This window comes from Danio rerio, chromosome 9 (assembly GCF_052040795.2).
Source record: "Danio rerio strain M-AB ecotype USA chromosome 9, GRCz13ab, whole genome shotgun sequence".
In the NCBI taxonomy this organism is placed as follows: domain Eukaryota; kingdom Metazoa; phylum Chordata; class Actinopteri; order Cypriniformes; family Danionidae; genus Danio; species Danio rerio.
The window spans coordinates 24666815-24682872 of NC_141029.1; the positions used below are offsets into that span (position 1 = coordinate 24666815).

Here is a 16058-nt window from a genome sequence, read left to right on the forward strand (position 1 = left end):
GAATTATTTTAGTTATAGGTTTCTGTAAAATGTGAATTTTTGTTTAATTATAAAGCATTACTTCAGATTTCAATTTTGAGACTTTTTTCCATTAAATGTGCCAGAAAAACAAAACAGGCAATAATAATAATAATAATAATAATAATAATAATAATAATAATAATAATAATAATAATAATTAATGACAACAACATTAATAATAATTTGCTGTGATTGAAAACAAGAGTTATTCCACCAAACAATGATTTCTCCATTCCTCTGAAGTTAAAACATTGATGTGTTGTAATAAATGTCTGAAAATATATTACTTCATTTTTATAAAAGAAATATTCTAAATAGTGTGAATAAAATGCTGTTTACAATTAAAATAGTTTTATACTTGTTTTATGCTACATTTTTAAATAAGTATTTAAATGCAACTTTAATCCTAATCATTTAATCCTTCTTTAGATTTTTTAAAATGTTCTTTAAACTATAGTTTTACCTGCTCTTTTATTGGGGATTAAACATGTTTTTTTCTATGGCTTCTAGGGGGGGAAAAGTCTTGGAACATTTTCTTAAAATGTTCTGTAAACTGTGAAGAGACTTTTAAGGTGCATATAAGAATCAAACAATTCACCCCAACATTCTATAACTGGCTTTATTTCTTCTCTGAAACATAAAAGAACTTCTTGTCTTTTCTACAGTGTTTTTCCCCTCAATGAAAGGCAATTGACCCCAAAACAATTTACCAACCACTAATCTTCAAGAATATCTTGTTTTCTGTTCGACTGAAGAAAGTCATTCAGATTTAGAATGACTGGGAGGTAAGTAAATCAGAGCAGAACTTACATTTTAAGTGAACTGCCCCTTTCAAGAAAATCCCAATGACTTAAAGCAATATTCCTCTACATTAATTCATTTATATAGTAAATTGTACTGCTTTTTGCTGTATAATACATCACCGCGGTCTTTCCCGATCCAGCCCGTACTATCGTCATCATTTACTGAAATCACACGTCAGACCCCACATAACGCAGCCTAGGAAGGGGGAACCATTTAAACTTGTGTTTCGCCTGATGTTCACAGTTGAGTGCGTGACAGCTGCGCAAACATCTGTATGAGCCACTGCGGACTGAGAGCCATGCGCGCGCTAACAGCCGTGTTTGGCGTTTTAATCGTCCTGAAGGAGACTGAAGCTTGGGGTTACAAGAATGGAATACTGCACAACTCCATCTGGCTGGGTATTTCCTTCAGTTCTTTTCGTTTTTACTTGTGATTTCAAGTAGGCTACTGTGTTTAGTAGAACAGTAGTCTATTTTTTATTTGGATTTCGGGATTTGTCTAGTTTAGGTATTTTGTTTGTTTTGTACCGCAAACTACCGTTCAATTGGCTACTATTTTGCCGCGTGTGTTTCGTACATGTCGCGTTGGCCCCAGGGGCATGTTAAAAGTTCTGTGAAGGCTGTCAGTGCAGGCAGTCTGAAGATACTTTGTAAACAGAGGGAAATTACTTCATTTTGTCACGGTGTATTACAACTTAACGTCAAGGCACCTCACAACACTTTAAGGATTGTCCCAGAAACTCATGGTCATTTCAGGATAAACTCATGGTGATATCAGGAACGGTATAAACACACGATAGACTATTTATTGTTGGTTAGCTGTAACGTTAGCATTTGGTTTATACCATGTTAAATAAATAGTGTGCGAAATAAAGGTTTATAATTCCCTCAAGCTGAAATTAACTTTTTCAGCTTGAACTTAGGTTAGCTAGTTTATACTAGTGTGGGTTCTAAATCAGGCCTTTTGTAAATGCTTTATTAAAATCATAAACTGAAACCTTCAGATTAGCTAACAAATATTTGGACAACCAATGTCCTTCAGATACTTCTTAAAATAGAATGAACCAGTGATGCCATGAAAGTGCGATATTGGTCTATTGTTGTTTTAGTGAAAAATATAGGGGAGAGCGGGGCACAAAGTAACACTTTTTGGTTTTGGTCAAATAATGAACTAAGTAATGGGGTTAGACAAACCATATTTTTACCAACAACACACAAGCCTTTCCTACAAATGAGCACTGAAATTATGGTTTCTGTGCAGTATTGCCAAAAGTGCCAGGAGTAAAATTGTTTCTATCTACCCCACCTGCGGGGCAAGTTGTAACATACAGGGGGTTAGTTGTAACATGCATTTAAAGGCTGATTTCACACAATTAATTTAAATTCAGTTTACTTTAAATAATAGCTATATTTCCTCAGTACTTGGCTCATTTCCTTTTTATTCTACAAAGCACAGTATTTTTATTTATTTATTTATTTATTGGAAAAAACACATTTGAATTTATTTGCATTATTGTCCATTTATCTATTATTATGGATAAATGCATACAACACATTTGTTTGCATTATTAACAATTAAAAAAATTCTATTATAACAATATTTTCTATTAAAAAACATTTTTATTTAAGAAGTTCTCAACATTACACTCAAAAATCAAAAAATGTTTTGTGGGTTTAATTGGTGTCCAACTAAATTTGTGGCTTAATTGTAACACCCTGTTACTAACCCCCGCTGTGTGGTGTTTTCACTGTGTGTATCTTACATCTTTCAAAATGGTTTCACTAGCCTAGAAGACGGTGATCACAACAATATAAGATTTTATGTTCATACGTTCACAGATTTCTTTTAAATAAAAAAAATATTGAGTATAATAAAAAATACTTTTATGCTGCAAAAATGGTTTCTCCTGTGTTTCTCATCCAAATTTCGCCGACAATTTTCATTAATTGGCAGGAAGACATCTGCTGACACTGGTGAGAACTTGGAAGCATGCCATGGTTAACCCTGAGCAAATACCTTAAAACTCTGTTACATTTAACCCTGCGTTACGTTGTGCCCTGCGCTGCCCTACTTCAAACAACCATTTTGTCGTTGTGAAGAACAGTTTAATAATCTAAAGAACATTTTCTAATATAAGAACCTTTTGTGGGATGAAAAGTTTCCATGAATATTGACGATTCTTCATGGAAATATTTTAAGAGTGTATAAGTTGTTTATTTTTCTTCCACTTGAAAACAAATTGATAATACAAACAAAAAACTACTATAGTTTTTAACAGTTTCTTTAGGTCTGGTAAAACTAAAATACTGTTGTCAATATGGTTTGTGTGGCAAAAGTGTGGTTAATTTGTGGTTACTATTTTTTTCACACCAATTTGTGCAAGTTGCATACACTGGTTTATAATAATAAATAAATAAATAAAATACTGTGCTATTTCAATACAATTTGTGGTAAAATGTAAAAAATCCAACGACTGGGTTAATATTTTTTATTAAATTAATTAGTCCAAATTGAATCCAAGATTGGGTTTGTCTATATCTTACCCAATTTGAGTTGAATTAACCCAGAAAAAGTTACATTTTTTCTTTCAAGAGTAGCCATAACTTTTGAATCAGTTACAAAAAGGTTGACTACTCTAATTTAAATCTAAAAAGCAAGACAAACCATTACCCATTGGCTAACTACTAATAAGTTAAACATGTAGGCAATGCTTATTTAACTGGCCCCGGTTTTCCTATTTGTCCATATCATGTTCTTTTTATATCTGACTTTTAGATTGTATATTTAATTTAGCTTCACTTACTAATACATTTACACATTACAAATATATCCTGTACACTTCTAAAGTAATTGTTCTTTTCTGGCCACTCAATGGTTCCTAAAAGTTTTTTGTTTTTTGCAAAAAACAAGGTTCTTCTATGGCTTTGTTGAAAATTCCTTTAATGGTATAAAATAACTTTTCTTTAGATTATTAACTTTACATAGATTATTTGTATATTTAGATGTACATATACTAAATTAGAAGACAATAAAATTACTGTAACAGATTTATTTTCCCTGAAAGTCACTATATATTTCCCACATTGTGTACAGTTTTATTTGTTTACTTTTAGTGGAACAGTGGCTTGACCACTGCACATATGAAAGCACTTACAGTACATAAGCTACAGTATTAACTTCAAATGACTCTCCGACTTACTTCCCCCCCAAAAAAGATGTTTAGAGCTCACTAATGATTGCAGTGTTCTGAGAACATTGATGTTTAAAGCCAGCAGAGTAAAAGTATTGGCTCATAAGTAATTTGGTATGGAATGCATGTATGCTTAAAAACAACTGCAAAACAGCATAATGTTCTGTGAGCAGCAGACAGAGCCCAAAACGAAGTCTGCATCTGGTTTACTAATCTTACAACATCAACTGGATGTACATAATGTTTGTCCCTCATGTATTCAGGATGTCTTGCACATTAAAGGAACACTCTGCATTTTTTATGTCACTTAGAGTAAAACATTGAAGCCAGCTTAGTTTTAGCTAAGCATATCGGATTATTTAGACCATTAACATTTGGCTAAAATAATCAATAAAGAGTTGTGATAATTTTCCTATTTCAAGCTTGAGTTGGTTGTAGTTACAAGACCAACAGATAATTAAAATAACTATTTTTTGGGTTATAATATGGCTATGAACTATACTCTCTTTCTGGTGAAGTAATCAAGGGACTTTGCTGCTGTACCATGGCTGGAGCAGGCACAATTATATTACTTCGGTCTTAGTAGATAGTGTAAGTACAGAAGTATAAAACTTTAAATAGGAAAAAATCAAAAGACTTATTTAAAACTATTAAATGAGATGCTAATGGTCTAATCCGATTCAATTGTTTATGCTAAGCTAAGCTTAAAGTGCCCCGCCAAACTCAGAAATCAGCTGAATGGATTTAAAAATATGTAATTTTAACGATTTAACTTTAGGTGATTTATAAAATAAGCCTAATTCCCAAAAAAAGTGAGTGTTCCTTTAAAACACTGGGCAGTTTCTAAAACATGCATTCTGTTTTTAGTCTGACGCAATTTAAGTAGACAAGTAGAATCACTGATCTGAGACACTGAACAGAGCCAGATAACTCCACTTGGGTCCTTGAAGCTGATAATGTTGCCAAATGAGACGTATGTTCTCTCTCCTTACAGAGCAAGCAGCTGGAGTTTACCACCGCGAATCTCGCAAGGGAAGATATCAGCTGACATACAAGGAAGCCAAGGCCGTGTGCAATTTTGAGGGGGGCACTCTTGCTACGTTTGATCAACTGGAAGCTGCTCGCCAAATTGGTTTGTATCGCACTTACAAATCACACTTAGATCAGATGCCAAAAGAAACAGCAATGCAGGGTCTGGCCTACAGCAATGGCGTTGATGTCCTGTTACTGGGATTGCAGTGAATAGGCTTTATTGTCTAACAGTAACCAATCAGAAACTGTTTTAGGCCACATCTGAATCAGTCAGCTAGTAGAGTGATAACATTCTCATAGATAGGCTAGATTAAATATTTGCACACATCATATAAACATGGATTTAAACTCTTCGCATGCCACCCAGTGTTATGTTTGAACTGTAAAAGTCATTGTCATGTGCTGACTGAGAAGCAACACCTGTTTTCTAGTAAAATGACTCCATTTTTTTGCTGCAAGAGTAAATTTGATCCAGACGTGAGCTCGGATCTGTAATGACAACATTTAGTGGTTTGTACTGGCCTATGGCACTCAATGCAGGAGGTCTGCTTTGCTTTTTATCTCTCATCTGCTGTCTGTAAATAGTACTCATGGCTCCTCAGAGCACAAGAGCCTTTTATTCTTCATACCCCTAAAACAACGGATATCCGTCGTCAGTTATTAGTTTTGTCACGGAGAACATTTGTATTCAGTCTAAACAGAAACCAAAATGTGCAGATGCTGTTATAAGAGCTTTGAACTTTTTTTCTGAAAGGAATTAATTAACCAAATGAAATTAACCAAATGGTGGAGTAGCACATAATAGTGTCCTGAGTTTGAATCCCTGCCCGAGGACATTTCCCTACCCCCTTTTCTCACTAAAACTTTGCCAACTAGCGAAGTAATGTTTAAATAGTTTTATGTTACATTGTAAAAAATGCAGTGTTCTACACAATTCCTTCATGTTGTCCCAACACGAGTTAGGTTAACTTACTCATTTTTATTTTCCAAATTTAAGTGAATTGAAAATTAATTATTGAAAATTAATTTGTCCTCTAAAAATTGTAAGAATTGTGTTGTTTCAACTAGTTTTAACTAGGTAGTTTGAACTACCAGCCATATTTTGAGTGTATCTTTAATTTTTTTTTTTTAAGATTAAGATTAAAGGGCACCTATTTTACCACTTTTACCAGATGTAAGATAAGCCTATTGTGTCTCCAGAATGTGTCTGTAAAGTTTCAGCTCAAAATACCCATCAGAATATTTTTTTTATAACCTCCAGAATCTGCCCATTTTAGTGTCTAAGTGCAGTTTAGCTGTTTTTGTATAGCCTGTGTCTTTAAATACAAATGAGCTGCTGCTCCCCACCCACCATTCCCACGTGTGTGTCTGCTTCTCATCCTACGTTAGATAAACAGCAGTCAGTGATAGAAACAGACACGAATGAAGCTGAAATACAGCTCATTAGTCAAAAATTCCAAGCAAGTTTATTTCATGCATTTGTGGTAGCGTTTATTCAATCCCTTCTGAAATGATGAGTCTTACACAAATGACTCAGTCAGGAAATAAAAAAAAGACTTGTTGGCTTTCTATCACTCCAATATGACAGTGGACACAATACCTACACACAGTTATGTCCGAACAGCTAACAGATGATTTGAATTGTAGGTGCCCTTTACGATGGGTTAAAGATTGCTATATATTACTTTTAAAAGTAACTTTACTCAACACTGTTTTGTACTGTTCATCTCTAAAATGTCTTAAATAGATGCATTTAGATAAACTGGTATTCATTTAGAAGATAAAGTAGACTTTTTTTGCACAATTTGAAAGCAACTGTCATTCTCCCAAAGGGTTCCATGTGTGTGCAGCCGGATGGTTGGATAAAGGACGTGTGGGCTATCCTATTGTTAAAGCTGGCTCCAACTGTGGTTTCGGGAAGGTCGGGATCATTGATTACGGATACCGGCTAAACAAAAGTGAGCGATGGGATGTCTACTGCTACAACCCTGTGGGTGAGTTTGAGAAATGGCTGACTGGCAAATCTGTGGGGAGATCTATAGTGACCAGATAGTTGTTTTGACATAGAAAAGTTGGACAGATTAGGTTTGTAGGCATTAGCTTGAAAGTAAGATATAAATCTCCACGAGGTAAAGATGATTAATTGATATCATAATTCAGGCTTTCATTGGTCTCCAAACTAAGGGTGGGATAGGATGTGCTCTGGAAAAATACTACCATGACTAAATGTTTTTGGGAAAGTGTGATGGCTGTTTCATGACTTAATGCCAGATGGACAGAAATACAATGAGCCTTAGCAGCAAATGACAGTATACTCCTTTGAACATTTCAATAGACATAGTGTTGTCAAAAGATATATAGTTTCTTGTAATATTCTTGCTTGTTTTCTCTGGCTGTTGTTTCCTTGTGTGAATTTGGAAGAGTCTAATGCAAAATGGTTCACTGTGAATAATTTAAACAAAGCCTGTGAAGGTTTTACAAGGTGTGGTAATACTTTACCAGAGACCCAGCTGAGTTTGTGACTGGCACTGTTCCCCTGATTTGTAATGAGCCAGTGAAAGAGATTCTCTCCATGGAGAACTTGAGTCAGCAGTGATCTCAAAGAGCATCAAAGAGTAAATCCTGACCAAAGAGACGCACAAATCCCTTTGATAGATGTTGGATGTTTAAATAACAGACATGTTTTACAAAGTAAATTCTTAATCTAGATTAATCTAAGCATGATTATCATATAATCTGATGAAACTGTTTATAAATCAACACGCACAACTAAGAGAAATGTTTGGTTTGAGTTTTCCTGATTGTTCAGTGCAACATAATGCAACCAGGAAAAATAATTTATTCTCTGGGTACGTTATCACCCAGTCACTACCTCATTCAGGGCAGGGTTCAGTGTGTGTTTTTCACTGAACACCCACTTAAACCACAGTCAGTGTTTGGATTTGTCATGGTCTGCTTTAGCATAACACATGATGCATTGCATGCATTTATACTTATTCATGCATATTAGTTTTTCTGGTCTAGTTGTGACTCAAACTAATGAAAATAAATGACCCCTTCATTCATTACATGGGAAAAAAATGCTTCAAAAATGATCTAGGTTTTAATTTTCACATAAAATGATTTTGCTTACCCCATTGGCAGATTATTTAGCTTGTTTTAGGGGAAAACTTACTTAATTTTGGAATATTGTTTCTTAAATTAATTTTATTAATTTATTATATTATTTTACTTGTTTGTCTAGTAAAGTTTTTTTGACTAAAGAATTTTTAGATATTTAGATATTTGGAGTGTATGTTGAACAGTTTCTATACATTATGTTTCTAAATGTTTATGTTAATTTACAGCTAAAGAGTGTGGAGGAGTGCACACAGATCCGGAGAAGGTGTTAGTTTCTCCTGGTTATCCAGACGAGTACCAGGATGAGCAGATTTGCTACTGGCACATTCGTGTTCGCTTCGGCCATCGAATCCGCCTGCACTTTCTAGACTTTGACATTGAGGAGGACACCGATTGTCTCAGCGATCACCTGGAGATCTACGACAGCTATGATGATGTTTCAGGCTTTGTTGGAAGGTAAACAACAGCTCTTACTGTTTTTATAAGCATTGGTAAAAACATTAGTAAACAATCTTAGGATTTAAGTGCTGACAGTTTACAGTTCAGAAATGATTTTAAAACATCTGAAAAATAATGATAATTATGTGTCAATTCTGTTTAGATACTGTGGTGATCAACTTCCAGATGGCTTCATAAGTACAGGTATGCATTTATAGTCATTGTTTTTTTATTTATTTATTTTTTTTATTTTAAAACACTTGAGTTTGAAATTATTTAATAAAAGTGCCTTAGAATCAAAATCTGGTTATACCTAGACATAGCTGAATGACAAGAGTTCAGTACATGGAAATGACATAACGTGAGCACCTCCTGAAGTGGTCTGAGTGATCGGCTTTATATCCATTTTGCATGCATTTTGGAGGGAATTTTAGGGTGTACCAGACTATGTGCCTGAGTGCATTTGAATCACGCCTGGGTGCAGTTCATTTGGCCAGCCCCTTGCCCGGTTGAAAGAGGTGTACCAGAGTGTGGTTTGGTTGAGCTTTGGCGCAATATGCTTGTAGTGTTTCGTATGGATTTATTAATCATTCTTACTTTTCAATGAACGCAAACTGTTATAGTTGATTAAATATGCAAACTACCTGCTGCACCTTTAGAAAACCTTCTAATACAGAGGTGGGCAAACTACAGCCCGCGGGCCAAATGCAGTCTGCTGAACACTTTCATTCGGCCTGCAAGGGAGTTTTTAAAATGCTGTAATGGTTTATGTTCAGAATTAGTAAATTAACGATGCAAAACAAGTGAGCACCATGTGATGGCAGTAATGCACATGGTACAGTTAGTGCAACCAGTAGAATTAGAACACTTTCGGATATTAAAATGCACTCGACCGTTAATGACTGAAAATGAGTCAGGCAAAAAAAATAAAAAATTCACTCTGAATTTCATGTTTAAGGAAGAATGGACAACAAATTACTTCTTCACCAATATCGGACAGAAAGCGGTAGGTCTAATATGCCAAGAAAGTATTGCTGTTTTTAAAGACTAAGTTACAATCGAAGGGGCCGATTACACCAAATGCGCATTTACGTTCCAAAAACGTGAGGTGCACCGCACTGCCCTTTTGTTTACAAGAAAAAAAGGACCACGGTGTGTTTTTTTTTTATGTTGTTAGGCAACGACTAAATCAGCTAGGTATTTTGCGAGAGTGTTGCTGTTGATATTAATATAACTTTATTTTCAGGCTCATTGTTCACATTAACATATTCATAATAAACATGACTTTGAATAACAAAGATTAAGTTTCTTCTTCTGTTTTATCTCATAGTTTTATAATAATTGATATGAGCATATAAATACAAGCTCAAATGAGATTGTTGTGAATTTGACTATAATAATTGCTGGTTAAATGTGTTAATTTTCATCATTTAATATATTTTAATCAAAGATTTATCAAAGATTTGTGGTTTCATCAAGTTTTATGATGATTGATCTGTATATTCTAAAAGCTGTGCAAATTAGATTATTGTAAATTTGACTGAATAATAAACTTTTATTTTTAAATGTGTTAATATGAGATTTTTTTTCTATCAGACAATATCTTTTCTATTCTCCCCTGTTAAAATTATTACATTCTTATTATTATTTATAAGGGATTATTTTATTGATTTATGATGATTGATAAGTAAATATAAATATAGACAACCGTGCCTAGTGTGAATACACTCTAACCTGCCCTTTTCAGAAAAAAAAAAAAAATGATGTGACTAGGTGTAAACGGCCCCTATATGTTCAAAACCACTTCTGAGAAATAGTTTAACTTATAAGACACATAACAACTATGTAGATATCAGAGAACAATTTAACATTGAATCATTGCACTCTATTGCACCTTTAAATGTGCCATATATTGCATTGATTCAATATGTTAAATTGTTCTCTGATATCTACATAGTTGGTATATCATAGGTTAGTTAAAGCAAAACTCAAGAAATGATTTAATATATACATTTATTACTTTATAAAATGTCCCTTGACTCAGAAGTCCCATATTGACCATATATGGAATGGTCATGAAGAGAGCTCAGGGCACTCTCTGTCTCCCTCTCTCTCACTAACACACACAGTCTCTTACAACGCACACCCATCATGACTTACTCTCAAATAAACACGTGAAAATAAATATACTATATTTGTCTATAAGATATTTTTACACACAAGTAGATGCCTTGTTAAAACTTTTTAACTTAAGTGGTGGAGGTTTATTTTACTTGGATTGAGTGAGTGAGCTATCTAATATAAACCCTTCAGAGAAACCTATTTTGCTCCTGAGTTGTATTGTGGGAAATTATGGACTAAATCATAATTAAACTCAACAAAAGAGACTGACAGAGATGTATTGTGCTATATTTTGATGCTGTAATGTAAATGAAACCACAAACAGGAAGTACCATCAACATCAGCATAAACAGATGATGTTAAAAAGTGTCCTGATGTTCTTTCACTTCTGAAAAATGACAGAAACGGCTGAGTCAGATGGCATTATTATTAAACATGCATTTTATACTAAGTGAACACTTATACTCAGTAGTCTATGTTTGTGTATTCATTACAAACATATTTGGCAAATTACACAATAAACACAATAAATTAACAAAAAATACAGGTAAACATATCTTATGCTTCTTGGGGTGGAGCTGAATAAATTGATATTCCGTATATGGCGTAAGCAATGCAAAGAAAACCTTCATTCTGGTGCAGCTGTATTTTTGCTGCCTCTACCATTTTACAAAGTCCTAAGTAAGTTAATGCTACGGTGGCAGAGAGATCTTTAAAGGTTCAGGACACCCTGGAGAACTTTTTTTTGTATATTAACAGATTTGTGTGTGTTGAGCATCAGTTAAGACAATTTTAGCACCTGTCAGCTTTAATTGTGGGGAAAACTGGATAATTTTGAGCTTTTGTCAGCTAATTTCAGCTTCCGGGTTTAAAATGATTTTTGGGGCGGATCAAAATCGGCGACATAGCGCAGTACTGCAAGTGCAATGATGACACGTCAGTTTCTCATTATTATAATATTATTATAATATTCATTTCTTTGCATTTTAACTTTGTAAACTATAAACTCATGTGTCTCCTCACGGTTTGTCTCATTTTGTGAGCTAGCTTCGTTCGCTCACGTTCTCCCCTGCTGGCTACGCCCACTCCTGCCTGATGCTCGCGTAGCTCCACGCCCATTAATCATGCATCTTTTTAAAAAAATTCTGAAGTAGACTTTAACCGAAAGTGGGGGGTGTCATGGCCCTTTAATGCACTGCAATTTAAGAAAGCACATGCAAATACACAAAACACCAGCAAATAAAGAAACTATATTCATCAATTTGACAGCACATGTGTTGCAAATTGGTCACAAAACAAGCAACTGAAGAAACGAGTTGCAAATCGGTCACAACACAAACAACTGAAGACACGCTCAACAAATTGGTCACAACACTTGCAAAGTAACACAACGCAAATGTTTCGAAGTGACCCAAAACCATGACGGACCCTGCTGGGATATGGATGTGTTGTTTATTTGTGTCGTGTAATCAGGATATTAAAATAACCAAAAAACAACTCACCTTTCAAAGACCACCAATCACTTCACTGAGCAACAGTCACAGCATAATAATAATACATCCATTGTTTTGGGTCCCCTAGAAACATTTCTGTTGTGTTATGTGCATATTTGCAAGTGTTGTGTCCAATTTGTTGAGCGTTTCTTCAATTGTTTGTGTTGTGACTGATTTGCTGCAGTTTTTTTCAATTGTTTGTGTTGTGACCAATTTGCTGCTTGTTTCCTTAGTTGTTTGTGTCCGAATTTGCAACACATGTGCTGTCAAATTGATGGAGATAGTTTCTTTATTTGCTGGTGTTTTTTTGTAATTGCATGTGCTTTCTTAAATTGCAGCGTGTTAGGCTCTCTCGGCCAGTGTATAATGCAGCCTGGGGAAAAGTACTAATGATCCTGTGTGCAACAGTTGTGGCTACTGAACTGATGATGACTTGGCTGTTTGTCAAGTCCTGATGACATAGAATGTGACCTAAAATAGCTACATGAAAATGCTAAGGGCAAGCCTTGTGAGCAACGCAACAGTCTGTATTGTGTTCTGATAGGCTTGGTTTTACACTTGTGGAATTTACATGAGATTTACATCACGATATGAACATTTCCATATACTAATCTATTGTTATTCGACTATGCCTAGGTACATATAGATTTTCTTTATAGGGCACTTTTAAGCCATCCTTTAGAGTGTCTTTCTTGTTGGCAAGTGCTATTTTTTCACTAGCGCCACCCAGACACTATAGTGTGAGTAAAGACACTGACCTGAGTTTGGATCTTATTCTACTTTTTCCCATTATTTATCAGCTTTAAAATGTATTTATTTCATTCATTCATTTGTCTTTTTAGCTTAGTCCCTTTATTAATCTGGGGTTACCACAGCGGAATGAACCGCCATATTTATTTCAAATAAAAAAACTTTAAAAAATCAGTATAAATGTTATGTAAATTCCTTTGGGATCCATGCTTCAGATTTTTAAAAAGTCTGGTCAAAGTTAATTTGAAGGTAATCCAAAAATAGTCAGAATATTATTACCTGCAGTACGTAATATAGATTATATTTCTGGCTACATGCTATTTTGAATAAGTACAATTCATAAGTAATTTACCCAGCACTGTCTGATGGGTGGGCGAGGCAGTGGCACAGTAAGTAGTGCTGTCGTCTCACAGCAAGAAGGTCGCTGGGTTGCTGGTTCGAACCTCGGCTCAGTTGGTGTTTCTGTGTGGAGTTTTCATGTTCTCCCTGCCTTCGCGTGGGTTTGCTCCCACGCGAAGGTTTCCCCCACAGTCCAAAGACATGCGGTACAGGTGAATTGGGTAGGCTAAATTGTCCATAGTGTATGAGTGTGTGAATGTGTGTGTTTCCCAGAGATGGGTTGCGGCTGGAAGGGCATCCGCTGTGTAAAAACTTGCTGGATAAGTTGGCGGTTCATTCCGCTGTGGCGACCTCGGATTAATAAAGGGACTAAGCCGACAAGAAAATGAATGAATGAATGAATGTCTGATGGGTGTTTGTGGCCTATAGCTGAAATTTGCTGTTGTGTCAACACATTAACATGTTTGCATGCAGGCTTTTATGAACCCTGAAGTATAATAAAATACAATTGTAAGCATAAAGTTGAATGCATATAATCAGTGGTGTAAAGTAACAATTACAAATACTCAAATTAATGTAATTGAGTAAGTTTTCTTAGGAATTGTAATTAACAAAGTGTACTTTTACATTCCTTTGAGTACATTTTTAGTGCTGTATTGGTAGTTTTACTCCAATATTTTCCTTCAATCTGCAGTCACTATTTAAAAAACCTGTCTATGGAGATTGGCTAAAGTAGAAAAATCAGTCATGTGATTCCTGTCCAATCAAATCGCACAAAATTGAATCATACTAAACAACCTCAAGACATGGATGCTTCATAAATGCTGCTAACCATTTAGAAGCATCAAAAGTTTCCAAGAAGATGTCCAAAATCTTTAATGACAAAATGACCCAGAGACTATTTTAATGGCATGTCACTGATGAGAAGATGGCAGATGTTTACTGTATGGCGACTGAAATGGCCTTAAACAATAACTAAATGCACTACAGAACGTTAAGTTTTCACACACATGCACACATTGAACGCATCACACTCTCCCAGCATAATACTCACTACCCTTGAGTTCTTTTAAAAGGTCTACTTTTTACGCCTACTTTAAGTAATATATACATCAAATACTTTTACTCTTTGTGTTCTACATTTTTGGGTAAGTAATCAAACTTTTACTTGAGTATGATTTTTCAGTACTCTTTCCACCACTGCATGTAATTTATATGTTTAAAACCATATAATCGTGGCTCCCTTCCTGAACCTTCATGGACACCTTCGCTGATCTGCATGTTCAGGGTGGATAAGTGCAGACTGTTTTACAATATATTACAAAACACTGAGGGCCAAATAGCATCTACCATTATTTTCAATAGCATACTATTTACATTACCTTGATTTTACTTGTGTAAATAGTAAATAAGTTGTTTTATGTGACAAACAGAGGCGACATTATGGCACAGTGGGTAGCGCTGTCGCCTCACAGCAAGAAGGTCGCTGGTTTGAACCCCGGCTGGGTCATTTGGCATTTCTGTTTGGAATTTGGATGATCTCCCCATGTTGGCGTGGGTGCTCAAGTTTCCCCCACAGTCCAAAGACGTGCTATAGATGAATTGAATAAGCTAAATTGGCCATAATGTATTTGTTGGTGTGAATGCAAGCGTGTATGGGTGTTTCCCCAGTGCTGGGTTGTGGCTGGAAAGGCATCCATCGCGTAAAACACATGCTGAATAAGTTAGCGGTTCATTCCGGTGAGGCAACCCCTGATTAATTATAGGACTAAGCCGAAAAGAAAATAAATGAATGTGACAAGCACTCTATAAGTATTTAAATTGTGCTAGGGCATTAAGGATCCACAAATAATCAATTCTATTTTAGTACAACTGGTTATAGTATTACCTTGTGTGTTTGTGTATTTTGTCTTAGGAAACGTCATGACTCTGAAGTTTCGCTCTGATTCTTCGGTGACAGCTGGAGGCTTTAAGCTGCAGTACATCTCTGTGAACTCCTCACAGCTCTTTGACCTTCTTGCTGACTCCTTCTCTTGACCACTGCATTTTTAATACAACAAACCCTCAGCTTTTTTTAACAACTGTCTATTTTATATTTTTACTTAAATCACTGGTGCAATATTGAAGCAATAAATAATCACAGATTTAACATGGGCCTGTGAACATTTCTCAAACACACTTACAATATTTTATTTAATTTGTCCAATAATAGTGTTTGACAGTGTGTTTAAAACAGTATGTTGCAGTGTTTTAATGTGAACACCATTTAATAAAAATCTATAAGTTACAATCTTTTAGTTATATATATTATTCTCTTGGAAATATAACTTGCTTATAATGCTTAGAATTACAGTTATATACATCTGTTTAAATTAAGACAAAACTGATTGTTTTAAAAACATTGTATTAAAGCGAAAGTTTGCGTAAAAGTGAAGTCTGTGATCATTTACTGTCATGTTGTTTCAAACCTGTATGGTGCATTTTTTTTCCATGTAAAATGCATATTTTCAGAAACGCCTCATTGTATTTAAGTATATATAATAAAAAAGGAAAATCCAAAAGGGAATTTCACAGCAATGCTAAAAACCACTTTGAGTTTCCCACAGAAGCTTTCAGAAAGCATTTCTTAAAAGACTTTCACCCAAAAATTAAATAACAATTTTCACAATTTACTCACTCTCAATTGGTTTTAAACCTTTATTAGATCATAAAATAAATATTTTGACGAGAGCTAACTATCGGTAACATTT

At 34.9% G+C, this 16058-nt stretch overlaps 1 protein-coding gene across 1 annotated transcript; it reads left to right on the forward strand.

Annotated features, from left to right (window-relative positions):
- Positions 1 to 1060: 1060 nt before the first annotated feature.
- On the forward strand, positions 1061 to 15737 carry tnfaip6 (tumor necrosis factor, alpha-induced protein 6). Its single transcript, NM_001040243.1, is given in 6 exon segments — positions 1061 to 1223; positions 5010 to 5147; positions 6880 to 7041; positions 8395 to 8623; positions 8769 to 8809; positions 15224 to 15737. Coding segments are annotated over 6 exon segments (816 nt in total). The 5' UTR covers positions 1061 to 1099; the 3' UTR covers positions 15346 to 15737.
- The last annotated feature ends 321 nt before the right edge of the window (positions 15738 to 16058 follow it).